General features: G+C 39.7%; 1 protein-coding gene across 1 annotated transcript; it reads left to right on the forward strand.

Moving 5' to 3' along the window:
* Nucleotides 1-153: 153 nt before the first annotated feature.
* col9a1a (collagen, type IX, alpha 1a) lies at nt 154-19,605 on the forward strand. Its single transcript, XM_005939983.2, has 32 exons — nt 154-364; nt 1,026-1,100; nt 1,557-1,595; nt 1,678-1,740; nt 3,679-3,732; nt 3,891-3,926; nt 4,163-4,186; nt 4,644-4,697; nt 4,874-4,927; nt 5,083-5,115; nt 5,450-5,506; nt 5,581-5,634; nt 5,726-5,779; nt 5,888-5,941; nt 6,515-6,568; nt 6,650-6,703; nt 6,877-6,930; nt 7,334-7,387; nt 7,581-7,634; nt 7,720-7,764; nt 7,883-7,936; nt 8,152-8,205; nt 9,529-9,582; nt 11,430-11,501; nt 13,165-13,200; nt 13,304-13,348; nt 13,601-13,633; nt 14,061-14,207; nt 14,533-14,587; nt 14,771-14,959; nt 15,622-15,699; nt 18,430-19,605. The coding sequence occupies exons 1-32, from the start codon at nt 290-292 to the stop codon at nt 18,633-18,635; spliced, it is 2,064 nt and encodes a 687-aa protein (XP_005940045.1). The 5' UTR covers nt 154-289; the 3' UTR covers nt 18,636-19,605.
* Nucleotides 19,606-24,647: the final 5,042 nt, after the last annotated feature.

The following is a 24,647-nucleotide window of genomic DNA, read 5'->3' on the forward strand; positions in this document are numbered from 1 at the left end:
ATTTACTGATAAGAACCACAGTAATGTAACAGTTGTGTGTGTATTAAACATTCAGCTTAACCTTTACAAGTAAAGGGAAGTACGTCCCACCCTGTGTGTGCAGGGAACCCCTCCTCCTCCTCCGGCCGGCCTCAGCCTCTCAGAAATAATCAGGACTTTCTAACATCCTCCCCTTCCAACAGGCGGTGGGGTTTCAGTCAGGGGGGACGCTGACAGGTGGACTGCCTGAGAGCCCCATCTGATCTGGAAAAAGGGACTTTCAGTGTCTTCCTCGGTCCGTAGGAAGATCATGGCTCCACCACGAATCTGTCGGGAATCCTTCTTGGTGCTTTTACTGCAAATTGTGTTTATTTGCTCCGCTCAGGTGAGAGATAAGCGTAGATTTTTTTCTCTTCTCTGAACTGCAAATGTTTTTAAAGTCCTAATGTCCTATGCGTTCATGTGGCAGAGCCGATGTGGTATATTTGATAGGTATTTACGACTCAGAAAGGAGCACACTTTACGGTTCCTAACTGTAGTTTTTACTCGGCTGTATTTCATATACTTGTGTAGCACTTTAAGTAATCTCATTATGAGTTAAATATTCTTCTTTAACTCTGTGCTCTAACTTTAGACATGTAAAAAGCTTTCTGTGGTGGAAACGTAACTACCCTAAAGCAGTTACTGCAAAATGCACGGTACTTTAAGGCTACTGTACTTTAACATGCTGTATTGATGATTAAATGAATGATTCCAGTGTTTTTGATTAGGTTTTTCTAATGTCAGTTCATCCCAGTGATCGCAACTGGCACCAGTGAAGTCCAGAGGGCAGCAGTAATCTGAGCACATGCGGTTACTTAGGTGGAATAATAGGAAACCTGGTTCTGTGACCTAGCCACTCACATCACGCAGACAATGGGACTCTGTGTGAGCTTACCTTCACACTAGCAGCAGCAGCAGCAGCAGCACTGCTTGGTATTTGGAGATTTGGAGATGGATTTCAGTTGGAAAAAAAGTAAAAAATGTTTTCTGTGTTTGTTTTACAGAGAGGCCCAGTCGGTCCCAGAGGCCCTCCAGGGCCACCCGGGATAGGTGGAGTGCCTGGAGTGGACGGTATTGATGTGAGTCTGCTTTTTGGTTCTTCTTTTGTACTGAATTTTGTTCCAGGATTAATCAGCTCAGTGAACAGTGAAACCAAACAGCAGCTGATGTTCTCCGACAATAACAAAGCTCTGTCTGTCTCTCTGTCTAAATCATGGTATAGTTGTATCTATGCAGGGCTCGTTGACCTTTTTCAGAAGAACTGCCCTACAGAAAAAGAGAAAGTTGATCATCTTAATCTAAAGTGTGCCATACATTGTGCACTGAAAGTCTGCCTTTTCATTTGGATGCTGGCCTGCTATGGGCTCAAAAAGTTTAAGACAGTCTTTTAAATCCACATTTAATGAAATCATTTATAGGTATCATGATTGCATTGAGCCATTTATCTATCACCTTATAAATGACAATGAAACAAAAAGTTATATGTATGATGAATGTTTAGTTTTCATTGGATCATCTCCTTCATGTGTCTTCAGGGTGACAGAGGAGAAGACTCTACAGTGACTGGTGCACCAGTGAGTCAGTTTTTGGTTTCTCTTCTCACATGCAGAAGTCTAAGATTAATAAAATCAGTAATGCTGAATCTTCTGCTTCCAGGGACCTGATGGAGAGAATGGCAAAGATGGGACTCCTGGAGCTCCAGGCATCCCAGGGGCAGATGTAAGTAAGACAACATGTCAACACAGGCACAAACTGGTAAAGTGTTTGTTCAGCAGTCATGTTTTATAGCTTAATCATTCGCCGTGTGGTCTCTATAGTCCAAACCAAAATAAAAGACTTTATTAAGTTCTGAATTCACCAGCTAACCTGATCCAGTAGGTCTTAAATTCTCCAATGCGATAATGTATTAAGTGTCCGTAAGATCTGAGCCACATGACTTAAGACATTCAGATCTGCTGCTGTAGGAGCAGTTTATATTGGTCCCAGCTGAGCAAAAGTGTAGAGGAAAAAGAAAGGTCCCTTGAATAAATCAATCTGTTTATTTAGGGTTGAGTCTCAAATAGCGTACTGACAGAAACAGGGGTCTTTTTGTGCACTACTCAAGGAGTTCAGGGAAATCAGCTGCCCAGAGATGGTTGACTGAAGGCTGTACGCTGGGAAAGATGGTGCAGAATGGTCACAGTGTGTTTGCTGTCCTCTATGTGGTGGTGGTACAGAGAACATACTGAAAGACTCAGAGTTTTATATGTACTGAATTCTTTTTTTAGCAAGCCTGCACAACCACTCTGTGATTAATTAAAAACAAAAGTTACACCAATTTCCTTTACTTATAGAAGCAGAATATAGACTTTAATACAATACTAAATGGAAATTTGCTGAGATTTTGACCTTCAGCTTTGAGACAAAAGGAACCTTTTGTCACAGACTGAATGTGTTGACACATTTTATTTCTTAACCTATGCCTTTGACCAAGTGGGGAGTGTTTTGAATGTTGTTAATAAGGAAGGCAGTCAGCGGAAGAGCTAAAGAGTGTAAAAACCCTCAACCCGATATCAGACTTATTTCAGTCTCATGTGTCATAATCTGGAGCAATCATCCCTCATGTTTTCTAGCTGTTCCTTCATCCTATGGTACTTGTCAGTCTCCAGGCTCCTGCTACTCTGAGCTGGACTGTCTCGGTGCCATCTTTGACCAACCTGCAACATGGCTTCTGATGGCTGTGATAGCTTTCTGCCTTGGTGCTTATTGGTGGTTCTTGTGCCACTATGATCAGAGCCCTTATGCTATCCCCAAGGAACTTGTATCTTGATTGTATATCCCATGAATGGCTTACACATATATTTAACATTTCTTTTCTCTTTTTGTCAATGTTATTTATCGTCTGCTATCTCAGACTCTCTTCTCGCAGTTCATCTCAGGGTGCCATCCCCCTGATCTTTTCATTATAGCTCTAACTACCGGTAATCCTCTCTTTGCTGCCTTCATGAAGTGTGATGAGTTTTTGACATCAGTGGTATCTGTCTCCTGCTTTGGCCAGCTCATTATTTATTCTGGGTTTCTAAGTGATGCAAACCCTTGTCCAATCCCTACTTGAGCACCCTTTGTTGCATGCAAAGTGACAAGTTGCCAGGACACAAAGGGCATCACAGCATGCTGTGTTGTATGGTCATTGAACTGTCAGAATGCTCAATCTGCAGTTGTACCTTAGGTCCTGTCTTTCATGTGAATGTTACTTTGATACTAACCTAATCATTACTGCAATCTAAACCCATCACTTCTATGGGATGTACTGGAAAAACAAATGTGATTCACATAGGCTACAACTTCCAACATCCAGCATTTAAGGGATCTGCTGTTAACGTCTTGGTGCCTGATATCACAGGAGACCTCCAGAGCTTTTGTAAAGTGTATAAGAAAAAGTAAAGTGTATATTATTGGATACAGAAAGTTACAATTTCACTTTACACAAGTCCACCAAGTCCACCTATAAATTCTCTAACCTCAGTCCTATACTATGAGACACACACACACTCACAGAAATCAAACCAAACAACAATAGGAAAAGAAAAAAATGGTATGGCAGCTAGAGTGCAATATATATTTAAAATATCATTATTGCATGCCAAGATTTGAATGTACTTTGTTTCATGTCCACAGGGACCTGTGGGACCTCCTGGGGATCCAGGCCTCGTGGGCCCAAAAGGCTTAAAAGTAAGTTTATTGTTTCAACATATTTCTCAGTTAGTCATGTTGCTCAGATCTCTAAATCAGTTTTTTCACACTACAGTATAGAACAGCACCACATATCTGCAAGTATACTGTACTCTGTCCTCGTGTGAAATAACATTTCTGTTCTTGCTGGTTTTCAGGGGGAATCTGGAGCACGTGGGCCCCTTGGAGAGCCTGTAAGTACAGATATTCAAATATGTATTGCTTTATATATATTACCTTCTTTTCAATGCAAATTTTACCTCTTTCTTCATTTTAGTTATTACCTATTATATCTTGTACAACCTAGTTTTAAAAAGTGCATTGAGACAATTTGACTAAAGCTAATAAAGCCAGCCAGAATCTTTGCAAATTTGTAATTATTTCTTACTCTCAGTTTGACACATTGTAATTTAGGACTTGTCTCCCACAGGGCGTAGGACCTGATGGACTTGATGTGAGTACACTGCTGATTTCTAAGTCCTTTTCAGGTTTGCATAAGTATGTACATTAAACAAATGAACAAACAAATCAGTGGTTGCCGATTTGTGTTTACCAGCAACTGAGTGGTTACTGGTTACTTTGTAACATATTTACAGGCTGTTCTGTAGTTCCAGGGCTCTTATACGATATTATTCTTTGGGCAGAGTATGGTGAAAAGATCTAACTTCTGCTAAAAACAAATTTGAATGTTCAATGTTTTTTGAAGCAAGGCTTCATTTGATAAATGATAAATATCTGATCATCTTGTTAATGTCATTTCCACAAATGTTTAAATTATTATTGTGGCTAATATTTTGGCGTGTTTTTGTTAGAATTTATCAGTTCTTCTGTTAAAAACTGGTCAGTGTTGCACAGGTGGAAGTAGAGCTCATTTACAACAATTTATGCTATTTTGCTGTATTTTTTAACAGGGTATTCCTGGTTCTGATGGGCTACCAGGGGAACTGGGAAAAGTAGGACCCCCAGTGAGTATATAAATCATTAATTGCCTAAATACAATTTCTTAGCTTTTGTAGAATAAAAAGTTTTTATCTTTGAAAGAGCCAATACCTTCAGTACAAACAAAGTCAACAATCATCACAAAACATGTCCTGCTGGTGACTACACAACTGATTAATAAAAACACATCTATCTGCTGCAGGGAGCAAGAGGGAGAAGAGGTCAAGTTGGTCTTCCTGGTCCTCGTGGTCCAAGAGTAAGTATCCCAGTTTCTGTGTACACTGGTAATGAACATCATCAGGGAAAAAAAGATAATAAAGGTTAATGATCTGGTAATTTATTTTAATGAGTAGATGAGGTCTGTATTGAAAATAAAAATAAGATGATTTAAGCTCAGACACTTTTTTCTAGGGGCCTCCGGCTGTCTATGAAGGCAAAGACCTGGTAAGTAGATAAACCTGCAACTATTTGTTTGTAAAACCACAATTTTACATTTGGCTTACGTACCAGGGAAACGTACTAAGAACAGAACATGAATAGACTTAATCATCATTAAGTCTATTAGCGGCAAAATTATCATTCCTTTGTTAATTTCAAAATATTATTATTATTCTTATCGTAACATTTGTAATAAAAGAATTTCCCAAATCTAGAATAAAGTATTATCTTAAAAGCTGATTATCTTGACTGTGAGATTACAGCGTTGTTTTAGCTGTCAGTGAAGCCCCCTGGTGGGAGGGCGTTTCCATGACCTCAAATAGGCTGTTGTATTTTCCAGTGTCCCAATGCCTGCCCCTTAGGTATTACTGGATATTCTGGCCTCCCAGGCATGAAAGTAAGTTGATCAATTATTAGCATATTTAATTAGCTTTTTGTTGATAACTTCTAACATTTAGTTTCTGTTTACAGGGTCACAAAGGGGTTAAAGGTGAATCAGGTGAGCCGGGAAGACAAGGACACAAGGTAACCTTATGCTAACATCTTAGTTTTCACTACATGAAAAAATTAAGCATTGATATCAAATCCTGACATTTCTGGGACGTTCATTTCTCAGGGAGATGAGGGTGAACAGGGACTGGCTGGTGAAGTTGGATCTCAAGGACCACCAGTAAACTAATTCATCATTCTCTTGTGACCCTAAAAATCTGAATGCATACAAAAATTGCTCCATGCAGTCAAACATATTAACACTCCTCTATCTGCTGAGTAATTCTAGGGCCCAGCTGGATCAAGAGGCCTCCCAGGAATAATGGGCTCTAAAGGTGACAGGGTGAGAGGACGCACACTGCATACAGTTTCATGGATTGTATTTGTAAACGTAAACAGTAAAGTTTGAGCCAAAAGGGCATATATTAAGGGACAGTCCAATGTAAAAAAAAATACCTCTAAGGAAGTTTGTGCAAGTTGCTTATTGTAGTCCATAGCTACAGACGTATTTACAAACTATTATATGAAAAGGGGCAGCACAGTGGTTAGCACTGCTGCCTCAAGAGAAAAGGCCCTGAGTTTCTGTGAGGAGAGTGCATGTTCTCCCAAAAAATCATTATTAATAAAGCTCAGTAATGGTGTTGATTTAGCTCAGTGGGATATACAGGCACTCATATGCCATATGGATGGAAAGCAGTAGCCCTGGGTTCACGTCCAACCCCCGGCCCTTTGCTGCAGTCTTTCCCCACTTTCCTGTCTTTCTACACGGTCTCTATCCAATACAGCCTAAGAGACCCAAAATGCAGTAATTTCATGATCTAAGACGTGCACTGGAAAGTGAATCATATATACTTTTAATAAAAAAAATGTATTAACTTAATTTGACTTATGTCCATTTTTCCGTTACTATAAACAGGGACCTCGTGGAAACCCGGGCGACATAGGCCCTCGTGGAATCCAGGGAGCTCCGGTGAGTGGAAGCTTACTATTATCTCTGCACAGTCCTCTGTGTTACTTGGATAAAATCCTGATGAAAACTGACCATTTTTAGGGGGATCCAGGCCAGAGAGGACCCATTGGTGAGAACGGCCCAAAAGGAGTGCTGGTAAGATCACAAATAAAAAAAAAAGAAAAGAAATTTAGCATCAGCCAAAGTTTTCTTTTAACTCTCTGTTTCCACTTGAAATACATCACCCAGTATGAACTTAGCATGAAATGAACTTAGGCCTGTCATCATGTGAATTTGTTTGCAGTTAATTGCAGTTTGTTATTTCATAGGGGGACCGAGGTCCACCAGGAATCAGAGGAGTTCCTGGGCCAAAAGGAGACCCTGTGAGCACAGATATGTCTTATGCATGCTAGAATCAATCAGTCAATGAATCTTTTCTTCTATGTCTTCTTGCTGACCTGCTTTTCTGTTGTTTTCTACTTCTAAAACCATCCGACCATTGTCTGTTGAATTCATATTGTTATCCTCCTTTCCCACTTGTATTCTATGGACGAGTTTTCCTGTGTCTTTGTCTTGCTAGAATTTAGAATTTAATTGCAATAACGCTCTTATTGTACTGTTTAGCTATCATGACTGACCGTATTGGGTTTAAATAGCTTTATCTCTACACATATTCCTTCTCTACCAAATACAACATCTTCCTCTTTTTCTTACTGTGGAACTTTGATTTAAATGTATCTGTATGAAATAAGCTTTGTAATGAGATCCCTCTTATCTTGCCAACAGGGCCTTCCTGGTCCAGATGGTCGTGAAGGAATTCCTGGACTGCCAGGGTCCAAGGTAACTGTTTTAATTAATATCTAATTAATAGTGAACAGAAGTCTAGATTCTCAAAACACTGCTTTTAGTTTAGCCTTCAGTCTAAGTCTGTAAACATTTCCTTAGGAATTACTTTTAGCAACAATAATACAATAACAATAAAGGTGTTTAGCAGTTCCTCCTCCTTTAGCAGTTCAATTGTTTTTATTTTTAGGGTCTTCCAGGAAAAAATGGGGCTCCAGGTGATGCTGGCCCACAGGGACTTCCTGTAAGTGACGTCTGACAGCCTGATTCCTCATTAACATCTTTTCTTGACTCAGATATTTTCACTTATTACAATTTTCTTCATGTAGGGTTTGCCGGGAGCTTATGGTCAAAAAGGACACGGAGGTGCAAAGGTATGATCAATGCTTCTGTACCAACACCTCGTGAAAAACAAAACTATGTTTGCAAAAAGACAGGAGTTCCACAGTAAGATGAGCCAATGATGTTCTGTTTGTCTCTCTGTGTCACCAGGGTAACGCAGGCGATCCAGGAGTTGTTGGTTTGATGGGGTCTCCAGGGAAACAAGTAAGTTTGAAGCAAGGCGAGATGCATCAGGTTCATTAAATTGTTAAGCAAAAGTCTCAATAGACGCATGTAAAAGCACATTAAACTACTGTACCTTACCGGGTTAAAGGTACCAACTAATGGATTAGTCAGATAACTTTTACTATGAGTAGATGACAAAAATTCTTGCCTTTTGGAGCTCTGATGAATATCTTGTCTGATATCTTGTTCACTAGGGTGAACGTGGTGATCAAGGAGAGGTGGGACCCATTGGGCTCAGAGGAGGACCAGTAAGTCTCTGAAATTCATGTACTTGGTTTTCACTTTAACCTCCAAAATAGTTGTTTTCCCTCCGTAAACCAGAAGATCCCCTCCTGTTTGCTTCCAGCCCTTCATGATGCCCCAATATCTACTATTTATCTCACCTAAGTCCTGACTTCCACCTTCCTGTGGGCGAAACACAACAGCCAGAAGCAGTCACCTGTTAGCTTTGCCTACATGGCCTACTTGCAGGGCATGGTGCAAACACGTCTAAAGAAATTGTTTGAGCCTTGTTATTTTATGCTAGAAGCTTTAGTATTATAGCCTCTGTAAATCTGATCAATATGAACAGAGGAAGCAAACTGTTGCAGAGTAAAGGAAACTCCATGATGTAAGTAACTGTTCATCTTCCTCAGTAGGGTAAGATTAAAGAGATAGGAGGCAGCTGATCAAACACACACAAACCCACACATGTGCAATAAGGCTAAGTGCAATATTCTTTTTTGACAAAGTTGTATTTTTACTCAGTTGTATATAGAATTTGTATTCTATTCTTATCCTATTGTATATTTTATTCTACTGTATATAGTATTTTATTTCATTCTATTGTATTCTGTACAGTTGTGCACAGTATATCATTCGTATTGTATTCTAATTTTTGCTATATAACTTTTGCACTGTCCACTTTCTGCTGTGACAAAACTAATTTCCCACGTGTGGGACTAATAAAGGTTATCTTATCTTATCTTAACAGTAACTTCAGCAGGATGATAAATGAGATGAGAGGGAAAACAGTGCACCTATGCTGGTCTCCATTCAGAACATACACAAACAGATGCAAAGTCCGCTGCCTCAAATTTGATTAAACGATATTTATTGAAAGATAAATTGAGAGCAAACAGTCATGTAGAGAAGAAATGCATTTATAGATTTATAATCAGAAGGAGAGTGTACCCGGACATCTGTTAGCCAAAAGCTCAGGCTTCAAATTTGAGTGACAGCATATTCCTAATGTAGTTATCTCAGACACACAACCTTTAGGAGAGCCAGCCAATTAGAAAAAAAAAATCAAATATCCCAGTCAAACCCAGAGGATTGACTGGGATATATGATAAATAAGGATGTTAATATACGGTGACTCGTTCAACTATAAAAATAATGAGCTGTAAACGATAAGGATATAAAAGATTCCCTGTAATAGCTACAGGACAGTTGACCTAAAAATATCATCACATACAGTATATCAAACATGACAAGTTACCAAACTGCATTTCTTTTTGTTTATTTCACTTGCATTTTGACTCACTTCTGTCTGTATTTCCAGATGTGACCATAGCTCTTCTGTGTTTTAGGGTGGACAAGGAGAAAGAGGACCCGATGGGCCCCCGGGATTATCAGGAGCCAGGGTAAGACCTGAGGGAAAGCTGTCTTTTCTCTTGGGGACATTATGTTTTGAAAAAAAATATGGGAGAAAAAGAATTTAACACAGTAACACAAGTAAGATTCTTCTTAAATGTAAGATATTTAAAAATTTTATTTGAGATCTTATTTTCTGCAAAGAGTCCTGTCTGGGAAATGTGCTAAAAATCAATATTGCTTGCTTGCTGAGGTTCTGGCCAGTTCTGGTTTTACTGTAACTTCCGTGATCTTTGTTGCATTCATTTACAGTAGTTCCCAGTGCAACAGTCACACTCTAAGTAAAGGCTTTTAGTTTAGTCCAAAATCTGAGATATATGTGACAATAACGGAAAATCATCAGAAATCTTGATGGTACATATAGTTTTTTTGCCTGTAGCGCTAGGTATTCATCTAGATTTTTTGGAGTGAAAACTATTTTATCTCTTAGTGAACATCACTGAACACAAGAAAGCAACCGTCTGACTTCATGAAAACTGAGCTGTAACATTAGCTTCCTGCTAATGCTCCTTTGGGTTGGTGAATTCAGACAGGAAAAAAAAAACAGTCCAAAGAGCTCCAACAGATTTGTAGATTTTGGTTTCTATAAAGACATTTTGCTGTAGATTTTTTCAGATGTATGCTGACATATTGTTTTGGTTCTAATATTGATGGAAAACATAAGGGTTGTATAGACTGGAAAGGCTTTAATAATACATGGTAAAAGGACATCAACAGGTATCCATACTTTTATTATGCTGGAGTTTAACTGTATTGCATAATATACTGACACATCAACACGATTTAAGGATCTGAGCTGAATGTCTACAGAAGAATTTATTTATGTTAATTTATTAGTGGGAAAATAAAAGAAAACTCTGATTTAGATCATGAAAGGGTAGAAAAGTTGTATTTAATTGTTTCTTTTTACAGTCATATAAATGCACAGTTCCTGAGATCTCCTGCTGGTAGACAGACAGATCAACAAATCTGGGTTGAAAGCAATGCTTTTTGTTAGAACCGAGTCCGCCTGAGTGAAAAACAACAGGATTATGATAGTGTTGTTGTGGGAAAAGAAACAGGAGACGCTGTACAGAGAGGAGATGTTCAGATAACGGTAACTTCAAACAAGCAAAAAAAATTAAAAAGTAGAACGCAATAATTTCCAAGGTCTGATGGGCCTTGAGAAAAGTACACGCTGGTCTTTTTTGCTTGTCACTGGGAGAGCAAAAATCTGTAAGAAATGAGCGCCTCGAAACTGAAAGCCAAGCAGACACAGTGTTCATAAATACAATCCATCCTGAAAGTATTATTCGACACGAGAATAATCCGGTAAAGAAAAACCTTGTATCTGCTCAGATATTCATTGCAGGAAAGCAGAGTCATGTTTTTGTGCTTTTAATAAAGAGCTGAAGGTCTTTATGAACGTCTGTCCCTGCAGTTAAGTCTCTAATCCACCGGTGAGTGGGCATGAATGGTCTCTTGTGTTACAGACTTTTATTTTTTCTGCAGCTCAGGGGGGATTCAGGACAGGAAAATAACCCGAGAAACCCTGAAAGAAATCTCTGTTCCCCAGGAATGCCCACATCCCCACATGTTATCCCTTGAAACCCTAACACATCCAAGGGAGGGTGGATGCTTGGGGTGCTGGTGGGTCCAGCCTGTGGTTCAGAATGATGTAAAGCTGGAAATGTTTTTTTTCCCTTGTAGATATGGTTAGATTAAGTTGGGGGTGGTATGGTACCTGCTCTAGGCTTCACACAGTGTGTTCTGTGTTGTGACTTTGAATGTGTGTGTGTGTATTATATGTTAAAAGCAGGTTATGTCTGTGTGTGGCTATTTTTTTTTTTAAAAATAGGGGAGCAAAGGAAATCCAGGCCTACCCGGACTCCCTGGCCCTGCTGGTTTCCGTGGTCAGAAAGGAGACAGGGTAAGAGACACAAAATGAAACAAGATAAAAACAGATCTGATTTAAACTGAAGTCATGTGAATGCAACAGTCCAAAATAAGTAGTCACATGTACCGTGGCTCACAGCACTACCTCACTCTACTTATTAAGTTGCACACTAATGTTATTTTTGTTGAACAATATGGGAATTGAATTTGTGTGGGGATATGGTTGAGATCTGCTGATAACAAAAGAAGCATATAGATATAAATGATCCTCTTTAAAGGTGGGTGCAAACCCAACAAGACATTTTCACTCTGCTCAGTTCGTGTTCAGACCTGCAGAGCAGAGAGAAAGTCAGATCAGCTGATTACTTGCGGGGGTGGGGTGGGGTGGAGGGTGTGCGGAGAATATACGAAGTGCTAATACACACTGTAAACATAGCAAATGTTTACAGTGCGTATTAACCCCCCGAAACCTTGGCTGATTGTGACCCACACCCATTTTCACACCTTGGCTCGTGTGATTAGGTAGGGGATCAATAGGGGGTCCATGACCCTCTTGGGGGACACTCCCATAGGGCTTAAAATCTGGGACTCTCCACCAATTGCTCTTAGAACTAAAGAAGCTTCTCCGATGTGAGGTGAAACGTCTCCACAAAAACCTAAAGAAGTCCAGACACGTTTCTTTCCAAGCTCCTTAGACTACGATGACCTGGATCACTGAGAACCTTCCCAGACAAATCCTTAATTCTATTGTTTGCAGGCTTTCTGGTGTAACTGGAACTAAGTAGGTGAATTGGATAAAGTTTTGTACAAAATTTTATAGCAGGAACAATTGTGTGTTTTTACCCCTGAGTTGAAAAAAGGCTGATGGAGTGTTGTTGTGACTCTGCAGATGACCAGTATCAGGCCCCAGTCAGGAAACACTGCACATACAACTGATAGATGGCTTCAGATTAGCTTTCCAAATACATTTGTCAGAATGGGTTACTGCTGTGTGTGATCACCACACTAAAATGACAATTCTATTAAAAATTAATCGAAAATTGTAAAAATAATAAATAACTGATACAGACGAAAAGTCCAGACGCTTTTCTTTCCAAGCTCCTTAGACTAATAAATAATTGATCCAATTATTCATGCTTCCCCTCACATCTTGCGAATGACAAGAACAGTGGTAAGGACTCCTGCCAAGAAAACTTCGACCGTCTGCCATGTTGGTGTGCCAAAGTAGGAGCGAATACCCTCCCAGCCACCTTGCTCCCTGATCCAGTTGATCACATGTTCCCGGAGATAGTCTATGGTCCAACTGATAATGGTTCTGATAATATCCGGAATCTGAGTTACAAGAGCTTTGATAACGAGTCGGCATGCAAAGTAGAACAGTGCAACCTCCCTGCCCCAGTTAAATATTCCATCTGAAAAGATCTCATAGGCCACTCTCATAAAAACCTCTCTTGTGGGACAAAGCGAAGAGTCATTTATCATTCTTTGGACCTGCATTAAATGGACTTTTAATGCAGGTCCATTTAAAGTCATATCTTTTTTTGACTCAGGCAGCTTCAATCAGATAAATGAAGTCTGGATCAGATCTAGATTAGCAAATTGGATTATTGTGGGTATTGGTGCACTAAATTTATTTATTTCCAGTTAATACTATCAAACTCCCAAAAATAATTATCTTGCTTTTTTGTTTTTCTCAGGGTGCAGTCGGTCTTGATGGTCCAAAGGGAGACCAGGTATTTTTATTTATTTATTAAACTGTAATATCATTATCATTATTATTAGACAAATCACAGAGTGGGATTTGAGCTAAAAATCTGCACATTTTAATATTTTTAGGGACTTCCAGGAGCTGAGGGAACAGCAGGAGAGAGAGGAGATGTGGTGAGTTATCAACTACTGAAAGTACCAAGAAGTGGGAAAACAGACATGCTCGCAGTGATGCCATTAAGAAGGATGTAGTTGTTAACAGTGTCAAGAATCACTTGAGTTTGCAAAATCTGTTGTGGGGAATACTCCTTTGTGACAAAGTGACACAGCTTTGCAGAATAATAAAATATGATACGTATCTGGTAGAAATATCTTCGGATGTTTCTGCATGCATGTAGTTATTTACGCCTGCTTTCTTTTTTTCAGGGTGAACCAGGAGAATCTGGAGAGAAAGGATCGGTATGTTCATCTAACCAAGTGTATCCTATCCTTAAATATTGGAAATTTTTTTCCCCTAACTTAGTTCAAAAAGGTAAACTTTCATATATAATAATAATAATAATGGATTGGATTTATATAGCGCTTTTCAAGGCACCCAAAGCGCTTTACAATGCCACTATTCATTCACTCTCACATTCACACACTGGTGGAGGCAAGCTACGGTTGTAGCCACAGCTATATGCTAGCTTCCTTATGCATAAAGTGAAATATTCGCTGACGATTATGGTTTATATGTTCTTAAAAATGAGAACCCACCTAATTTTTTAGATTGATCAAAATGTATTATTGTATTATTCTGTCCAGTGTTTTCCATCTTACTCCACAGATTCCCACTTCTCTTCCCTTTTTTCTGTTGAAGTCATCTGTTTGGTGCTATTTTTTGTAGTCAGGCCCACCAGGAGAGACGGGAAATAAAGGACCCGAGGGCAGCCGAGGACTGCCAGGTAAAGAGGGCAAGTTGGGCCAACCAGGACCCCGTGGCATGCAGGGGGACATGGGGGTGCCTGGCCTGCCGGGAATACAGGGACCAGCGGTGAGAAATTTTTATCTCTGTACTGCTCTGTTACAACTCTCTGTTGAATCATGGTCGATTATTGAACAGCATGTTCGCTCAACTGAAATACAATGCTTGTTATTTTGAATTTTCAATAAATGGATTGTTGGAGAAAGGGAATATGATACATATATATATAATACTAATGTTTATTATTAGTATTCAATTAAAAAATACTTGTTCAGTATTTTTGCAGAATGTTTAATGAGACTATAAATATCCAATCTTCTCAAGAAACACCTTGAGAACACCAGAATTTCCTCAGTAACCATCACTCATCACTATCAACGATCTGTTTGTTCAGGGAAAATCACCAACAGATACACACATCAAACAAGTCTGCATGAGGGTAATGCAAGGTAAGCGTTCTATCGGCTGGTTACCACTCGGTGTAGTTACTGAAGACAGTGTGCTTTACAGTCATTTGGATAAAAGAGCTTTTCAAACCAATCTGTGGCAAACACAAAATGTTTGTTATTTTACATCTATATATCCACCGATTAACACAGAAAATTAAAAAATAAAATTCTCCTGTGCCACAGATCAGTTTGCCCAGCTAGCAGCTAGCTTGACCAGGCCTGAGTCAGGTATTGGTGGGCTGCCCGGTCCTCCAGGCCCACCTGGACCTCCAGGCCCCACAGGAGAGAATGGTTTCCCAGGTCACACCGGATCAAGAGGTCTGCCTGGTCTGAAAGGGCCACCTGGACTGATGGGAATCAAAGGACCTAAGGGTGAGCTTTATCTTGGCAGTTGAAGATTGTTGGAGTAGCGCAACCCCTAATGTGCAAGTCCAGTGAGCACAAAGACCGCAAAACTGTCTGACTTAAGTTGGTGATAAGTCACTGCTAACAAGCATATAATAGCACATTTCTTATTCTCTGCCTTTTTTTGGTGCATCACTGAGTTTCTTGGTGCATTACTGCCATCTGTAGATCAGTTCAAAAATAATGGGAAACCACTGGCAGAGGTGTGCATTTCAGGTGCATATATATGAAAACAGGCGAGGTTAAACCAAACATGGAATCACATGCAAACTCAAACTTAAAAATAAATCTTTCATGCTTAACTCTAGTATTGAGATACACAGCTATGATGTATTTGTAATTTAGACAGAGGAAATCTGGAGCTTATCAGGAGGATTACTATTACTGAATCAGAAAAATAAAAGCAAATGACTCATGTGTAAGCTGCAAGCCTGTGGGATTATCGAAATTAACTGACAGTCATTTATATTCATGTTGTTTTGACCCGTAGCTCCTCAGGGACAAATCATCTGAATGAGGGACCAGATGTGGTGTGAAGCCTGAGTTTGAACCTCATGCTAAACACAGCTAAATATAGTAACTTTAATTATGTTTTTCCCATTGGTGATAATTACTTTTCCTCCCCACAGGTGACCAGGGTGATAAAGGGGACAGGGGACCCATAACGAGAGGACCCAAAGGAGAACCAGGTGCACCTGGTTTACCAGGTAATTGACAAGATAGCTGTTCATAGAATAAATGAACTAAATGTCTCAGTCAAGCATCAGGTAGTGAAGATTATGTAATATTGTCCAAAAGAAAAATGCCGTTTGGATGAACAATAATGCTGGACAAAAAACCACCAGATCTGAGCTCAATTACACAAAACCTTTTATATTAATTAACAGCAAAAACATCCCTTTCTGTCCTCCCGAGTGCATAAAGTCTTATAGGTTAATAATATTATAATTTTAACACCGTGAATGCTGCATTCAGTCATTGTAAAAAATGTTTTTTAATTAGAGGCATGGAAAGCTCTGCAATTCAAAGAAAGGGTGCACATTAAATAAAAAACAGTATCACTTTGACAGTTAAATAGTTTATATTTAGGAGAATAAGTACACTTCTCAAAACAACTGTTCAAAGGAAGACTTTGAAAACACATCAGATCTTAATGGGGAAAAAATCCATCCATCCATCCATCTTCATCCGCTTTATCCGAGGCCGGGTTGCGGGGGCAGCAGCCTAAGCTGAGAGGCCCAGACCTCCCTCTCCCCAGCCACCTCCTCCAGCTATCCCAGGCCAGCCGAGAGATATAATCTCTCCAGCGTGTCCTGGGTCTGCCCCGGGGCCTCCTCCCGGTGGGACATGCCTGGAACACCTCACCCAGGAGGCGCCCAGGGGGCATCCTTGTCAGATGCCCGAACCACCTCAGCTGGCTCCTTTCGATGTGGAGCAGCAGCTGCTCTACTCTGAGCCCCTCCCGGATGGCCGAACTTCTCACCCTATCTCTAAGGGAGAGGCCAGCCACCCTTCGGAGGAAGCTCATTTCTGCCGCTTGTATCCGCGATCTCGTTCTTTCGGTCACTACCCACAGCTCGTGGCCATAGGTGAGGGTAGGGACGTAGATCGACCGGTAAATTGAGAGCTTCGCTTTTACACTCAGCTCCCTCTTCACCACGACGGACCGGTGCAGCGTCCGCATTACTGCAGCTGCAGCCCCAATCCGTCTGTCGATCTCCGGCTCCCTTCTCCCATCACTCGCGAACAAGACCCCGAGATACTTGAACTCCTCCACTTGGGGCAGGAACTCATCCCCGACCCGGAGTGGGCACTCCACCCTTTTCCGGCTGAGAACCATGGCCTCAGATTTGGAGGTGCTGATCCTCATTCCCGCTGCTTCACACTCGGCTGCGAACCGTTCCAGTGCGAGCTGGAGGCCCTCACCCGATGAAGCCAACAGAACCACATCATCCGCAAAAATCAGAGATGAGATTCTGAGGCCACCAAAGCGAAAGCCCTCCGCCACTTGGCTGCGCCTAGAAATCCTGTCCATAAAAATTATGAACAGAACCAGAGACAAAGGGCAGCCCTGGCGGAGCCCATCACCCACCGTGAACGAGTCCAACATTCTATATATAACATTGTGGTGTCAGATGGATCGAAACATGGCGTCCCAAAGATGTTCTATTGGCTTTAGGTCAGGTGAGCGTGTAGTCAATCAATGGCATCAATTTGTTCATTCTCCAGAAATTTCCTGCAGAGTTTTGTCAGATGAGGTTGGGCATTGTCATACATCAGGAGGAACTCAGGACCCACTGCACCAGCATAGGGTCCGACAGTTGGTCCAAGGGTGCTGTTGCCTAGCCTCTATAGGGTGTGTGTGCCTTTTCAGACCAAACCATGCTGAATGATGTTACAGGGAGAATAATGTTTTCCACACCTTCTCCAGATCCTTTCATCTCTCTCACGTGTGCTCAGCGTGAACCTACTCTTATCTGTGAAAAACACAGGACACCAGCAGATCTGCCAAATCTGGTAGTGTATGCCAAATGCCAACTGTGCTCTATTAGCAGTAGTGACAGTGCCCCTAGTTGTATGCAAAACAAGTGAAGAAAAAAAATGCCAGTGTCCTGCACCTTCAAAACCATTCCTGTTTTGGTGGTTGTTTCATTGTTGCCCCTCTAGTTCCCCTGTTGTTAATTTCACAAACACAAAAGCAGCTGAAGCTTATTGACAGACAACCCTCTCTGCTGCTAAACTGACCAGATCAATATCCCACAAGTTTAACTGACTTGATTGCTATAGTGATTAAAAATTGTTCATTTCATTTTTGTAGTCGTGTACTTTACTCTGCAAATAATGATGTTAATTATTACAGAACTGCTTTAACACATCATGTTTAGAACTTTCTAGATACCCAGGGCCTAGTAACTTGTTGATATTCATCTGATACATGAGTTTTAATGCCAGCAGTGCCAAACATGACACATTTTAAGCTGCAAAAATTCACAGCACTTGACTACTACTGGGTTAGATACTTGGCCTAAGGTTTTCCACATTCTGACAAAGGCAGGTATTCTATGCAAACTGAACATGGGAAACTTTTGAATATATTTATATTTCCTCATATTTTGTGTTTTTCTTTGCACTGCTCTTGTGCAATCATTACATTTGACATACTAACTGAAGGTTTATGGATAATCTTCCTGGACTGTATTGCAAAAATTTGTAAATTAGTGCTTAGTAAACACAACTAAACTAAATCAGTGTATCACCCACAATCTTGTAAAATAGAGTGAATTTATTGACAACCAGTCATAGAAAGAAGGTGGGCATAGCAATATCACAGTGCAGTGTAAAAAGTCAGGTCCAGGGGCTGCATCAATGTAGTCTATAGGATGATTACAGAAAAACGTGGATGTTTAACTTCTGATCCTCTGTCATTCTGTTTGCAGGCAATCCTGGTCGACCAGCTTATGGCAGAGACGGTCGTGACGGAGAGAGGGGACCTCGTGGGGTTGCTGGTACAGCTGGTGTTCCTGGACCTCCTGGTCCTCCTGGTTTGAACAGTTACTGTGAGCCGTCGCAGTGCATCCTTCCCATGGTGGCATCTCCGGTTTCGGCAAAGGACTCCAGCATGAAAGGTCCCACTGAGATGTGAGGAGGGACCACAGCTGCATTAGGCGGAAAACTGACAGAGTGGAGGAGAAACTAGAACTCTGTAGAAAATGTGTCCATTTGAGTTTTGAAGCTTGGTGTGTGTGTGTGTGTGTGTGTGTGTGTGAGTGTGTTGTTGTGTTTTTAAATGTAGTCAGCTGATTTGGAACTAGATTTATTTTTAAGCCATCTTTGTGGTTATAAAGTCATATTAGGGTGGACACTGAAAAACACCCATCAGCTTTTGAAACTCCTTTATATGACAAAAAAAAATAATTTTACCTCAACTTTGCCATCTCTGTACTGTAAAAGTAAAAGGAGGGTTTATTTTTGAGAAATTAAAAGCTCCCTCTACAAACCTTCTAGCCCCTTCTCGATTCAAACAACACGGCAATATTTTCTGTGTGTTTATGTAAATGTGTCAATATGCAAATTATACTGATGAAAAACATACATTAGTTTGTGAGTATCTTTGTTGGTTGTCCACTTAAATCCCCACTTGTGCTTTTTGCTCTTAATGTAGGAGAATGTTTGATAATTTCTGTCTCTGTGTGGTTTTGATTAGAGGTTGGCCATGTTTGAAAACCTCTCTGGCAGTTTTATATGATTTCTTATTTATTATATCAAAGTTCGACGTGACATCTTCAAGTTGTACAAAGGAGGGAAATAAAAACATTTTGATAACCCCTGGCATGTTTTGTATGAACAAGGAAAATAAAAATGAAGTGCACTTAAAACAAAACGTAAACTTGAATCACTACGATGAAAAACTCAAAGCTGTTTGTTACTTTAAAACACACCAAGTTCAGACAAAAGGATTAAAAAGTATCAGAAAGCCGATCTCATGAAGACGTGCTTAACCATGCTTACTAAAATGAGTGCTTTTACAGTGTCATTAAAATTGTCATTGATATTGCATCCTGTTTCCTCACTGTAAATATTTCAAATATTTCATTAAAATTTTAGGTGGAAAAGTCTCTGCCAAGCTTTCACCTAATTTTTTTATTTTACTTTTATCTTCATTTACTGAAACCAGTGCAAACCAAACTATTTTGGTAGGTTTTAATTTTCTTTAATCCTTTGACTTAACCCGAATATAAACAGTTGTGTACACTGCCAGTGTTGGTCAAGTTACTTGAAAAAAGTAATTAGTTACTAATTACTAATTACTTCTCCAAAAAGTAATCCTGTTACTTTGCTGATTACTTATTTCCAAAAGTAATTAGTTACTTTATTACTTAGTTATTTTTTAAAAAGATGATACACAACCTGAATATGTAATCAAGCAATAGACCCAATTCTGTTTTTTTGCATATAAAATTCAAAAAGTCTCTTTTTAAAACTTGTTTGATTAGTTTTAATCTTTTAACTTTATGCATCAAGCAAAAAATAAATTATATGTAATATTCTCTGACTTGAAGACATTTGTTTAGCATTTAAACCTATTTTCTGCATATTCCAGCATACAGAATAAAATAATGTTCTGTGTTTACACTCTTTCAAATAGATGCAAGTAAAACGGAGCAAAATAAATAAATTAAATCAAAGACTCAGTGGCACTAAGTCCTGTCGCTCTTAAAGCTATTGTCACCTGTTTAGCAGGGGTGGGGCAGGAGGTGGAGGTTTGCCCGGTGCTGCAGAGGTCATGTCAGTGAGAGGATTTGGGGGTTTCTTTTAGAATTTTACATTCTCATGGCAGCTTGCTCGGTGCTTGCTCAGATTTGAAGTTTAATTTTTTGCTGTAGAAAGAAGTTTTCTTCCCACACTGAGTGAACAGCGGACGCTAATGTTTGTGTCACTTTTTACGGAATCAAACTCAAAGTAGTGTCAGTACTTCCAAACTTTAAATGCAGCATGGATGGACTCTCTCCCGCACTCCATATTATCCATTGATCTACACACGTCTGTTGCCACGGATGTCACACACTCGTACGGCACTGTCATGAGACACTCTCACAAACAAAATCACGGTTTAGTAACATGCTTATGGGAAAGCAACTGCAATCTAATTATTGTTTTGCAATAGTAATCCCCTACTTTACTCGTTACTTGAAAAAAGTAATCAGATTACACGTTACTGCCCATCTCTGTATACTTGAAATTCACTGTGTCCTCCCCCTTTTTGAATACTCTTTCTCAAAAGTTATTCCAAAACGTACACCAGAGGTTGTAGCGGACCGTTACAGGCTCATTTTCAAAGCTTTGACAAAAATATCTAATCAGCCACTTAAATGGCAGCAACTCATTGCATTTAGGAATGTAGACAACCTGCTGACGTTCAAATGACGCATGAAGAAAACGGGTGATTCGAGTGACTTTCATGTGTAATTAATTAGGCTGGCCTAATTAATTCAGAAACTGCTGATCTACTGGGATTTTCCCACACAAGCATTCAGACAATTGTCTAAAAAGGAAAATATCCAGTAATCAGCAGTTCCATGAATAGAAATGTCTTGTTGGTGTCAGAGGTCAGGGGAGATTGGGCCCGATAGCATTGAACTAATAGTAAGAAACTAACTCGAATGTTACAGCTAAGTTTTTGTAAATATTGAAGCAGATGGGCTCCAGCAACAGAAGATCACGTTGAGTGCCACGCTTGTCAGCCAAGAACAGGAAACTGAGGCTTAAATTCATGTAGACTCCCCCAAACTGAATAATAAAAGATCAGAATCATGTTGCCTGGTCTGATGAGTGCTGAATTTTACTGTGACATTCAGATGGGTCACAGAATTTAACATATACAATATGAAGACATGGATTCATCCAACCATGCATTAATATTTCAGGCTGTAATGATCTATACTATCAGTCAAAAGTTTGGACACACCTTCTCATTTCGTGTTTTTTCTTTATTTTTACTACTTTCTACACTGTAGATACAAACTGAAGACATTGAATATATGGCGCATAAATCCAGATATAAATATAATATATATCTGGATTTATGTAGCAAAGGCAAAATGATAAATAACTCTAAATATGTCCTATATTTTAGATTCCTGAAAGTAGCCACCCTTCGCTTTGTTGATAGCGCTGCAAACCCTTGTCAGGGTTCATTTGTTGAGTTTCTTGCCTTCTTAGTGGGGTTGGGACCCCACTCTTAAAATTCATATTATGGCAAGAACAAATCAGCTAATTAAAGAGAAACAACAGTCCATCATATGGATAAGAACCTATAAGAACTGAATGTTAGTCAGTAGGTAAAACTGCTAAAACTTTGAATGTGCAGTTGCAAAAACCATCAAGCGCTCTGTCAAAGCTGGCTCACATGCTACTGAGGATAAATTCATCCAAGTCACCAGCCTCAGAAATTGCAAGTTAACATCCCCTCAGATCAGAGCCCAGATAAATGCCACACAGAGTTCCAGTAGCAGACACATCTCTACATCAACTGTACAGAGCAGACTGTGTGAATTAGGCCTTTATGGTCAAACAGCTGCTAAGAAACCACTACGGAGGAAAAACAACAAGCAGAAGAGATTTGTTTGGGACGAAAAACACAAGGAGTGGACATTAGACCAGTGGAAATTTGTGCTTTGGTCTGATGAGTCCAATTTGAGATCTTTGGTCGACCTGCCATGTCTTTGTGCGATGCAGAAAAGGTGAATGGATGGTCTCTACATGCATGGTTCTCACTGTGAAGCATGGCTGAGGAGGTGTGATGGTGACACTGTTGGGGATTTATTCAAACTGAAGGCACACTGAACCAGCATGGCTACCACAACATCCTGCAGCGACATCCCATCCAATCCTGTTTGTGTTTAGTTTGACCATCATTTATTTTTCATCAGGACAATGACTCCAAACACACCGCCAGACTGTGTAAGGGAGGGAGAAGGAGAGTGATGGTGTGCTGCGTCAGATGGCCTGGTCTCCACAGTCACCTGACCTAAACCCAAGCCAGATGATTTTGGAAGAAATGGACGCAGAGTGAAGGCAAAAGGGCCAACAAATGGTCAGCATCTCTGGGAACTCCTTCAAGACTGTTGGAAAACCATTTCAGGTGACGACCTCATGAAGCTCATCGAGAGAATGCCAAGAGTGTGCAAAGCAGTAATCAAAGCAAAAGGTGGCTATTTTGAAGACTCTATAATATAAAGATGTTCATCACACCAATATGAATCAAAGTTTCCACTGAATGTTTTCAGCATCTTGTTTGACCTGTGTCAGAATTAGGGCAGGTAAGGTCTAACCTGGTAATAGTAAGGTATAATTAACAAAGTGGCCAGTGTAAATAGTTTCCACGGATCTTTGGCAGATATTTCTACAACTTGACTGGAATCCACCTGTGGTAAATTCAGTTGATTGGATATGAGGTCTGATTTGATAAATACGGTCCCATTGTTGGCAGTGCATGTCAGAGCCTAAACCAAGACATGAAGTCCAAAGCATTGTCTGTAAATCTCAGAGACAGGATTGCATTGTGGTTCAGATATTGGGAAGGATACCGAAAAATTCCTGAAGCACTGAAGGTCCAAATGAGCACGATGGCCTCCATCGACAGTAAATGGAAGAAGTTTGAACCAACAGGACTCATCTTGGAGCCAGTCACCCAGTGTTACGGCCCTAGCAGGGCGTTGAATTAATCATGGGACTGAATGTTTTATTTCAAAGACTATAGAAACTGAAACAAATGTAACTGTCAACTCATATTGGGCCACAAATTAGCTAAATTTTAGTCATTGCAATGATTAAAATGTAAACTGGTTTACTGGACTATTGGTGATGTAAATGCTAAAAATACAGGTATTTTACGATGAAAGGTTTGAGAAAAAGCCGCTATCCAACCAAACAGCTAAATCTACCAGTGTGTGAATGCGAGTGAATGAATAGTGGAATTGTAAAGCGCTTTGGGTGCCTTGAAAAGCGCTATATAAATCCAATCCATTATTATTATCATTTTTCAAGAAAGTCTTTTAGCGCTACATCTGCAACATTTTTTTTTATTAAGCAGTATTTATCAGTCCTATTTTGCTCAAACCCCTCCTGCATTTTTCTTCTCTTGAGAAAATGGGGAGAAAAGACCAACATCTTTTTTCAGTGTATCATTTAATGTACTCTCACAAGTTGGTGAACAGGTAAAACTTTTTTGCTCACTGTACTAAATCACACATCCATTGATAGTATAAATAGCCAACCTAATAATAATAGTACACATTTTCAAATACATAAAATCATCAAGTATCCAAGTCTTAAGTTATGGACATCAAATAAAAAGGCATACAAAATATTGCAGATGTTGGAAGTCCAGTTTGAAGCGCACACACACACACAAACAAAACTAAACAAAAATAAACCAAAAAAAAAAGGAAAAATGAAAAAGATCACATTTTTATTTTAACATGGCAGTTAATAAGTAAACAGAAGGTCTGATAAAGACTAAAAAGTTCCTAGACTTTCAATTGACAAATATTGCAACAGTTAAGCATTTATAATAAAAAATAGTTACTGAAAGGGCATAAGTGTGTGTAAGACTTCCTGCACAAGACAAAGGCAACAGTTTAGGGTTTTTTTTGTTCCAAGTAGAAAAATGAAACACCTTTTCCAAATGCCAACAGGAGCCGACTCCTGCTCGATTGCCTTTGTTCCACTTCCGATTGTAAGGCATTTATGGATGATCCATCTGATTTGAAGAAAGGCATACCTCTTTCTAGTCAGTCTTGAAACTGAATCCTAAAATTGAACAGGGTACACATAATTGTTCACATCAAGAAAACATTTCTTTAACCTATTTTCTTTTCTTTCTTTTTTAAACACATTTTCAGGCAATGTGAATGCACGGGCCAATCAAAATCTTTGGGATGCATTTTCAGAAAACAGTTAATCCAACATCTTACAATGATACACGACTCTTCCTATTTTTTTTTTCTGGGCACATGAAGAAAAAACTCTGTTCACACAACTCTTGTTTTTCATTTTTTTTGACATTTAATTTTGAAACTAGAAAGGGAGGGGGAATTTCATTTACCAAGCATGGTTTTCCAAATTAAAATACAACACAATGAAGAAAAAGAAA

Source organism: Haplochromis burtoni, unplaced genomic scaffold, assembly GCF_018398535.1.
Source record: "Haplochromis burtoni strain Fernald_Lab_line unplaced genomic scaffold, NCSU_Asbu1 Contig_269, whole genome shotgun sequence".
NCBI lineage: Eukaryota > Metazoa > Chordata > Actinopteri > Cichliformes > Cichlidae > Haplochromis > Haplochromis burtoni.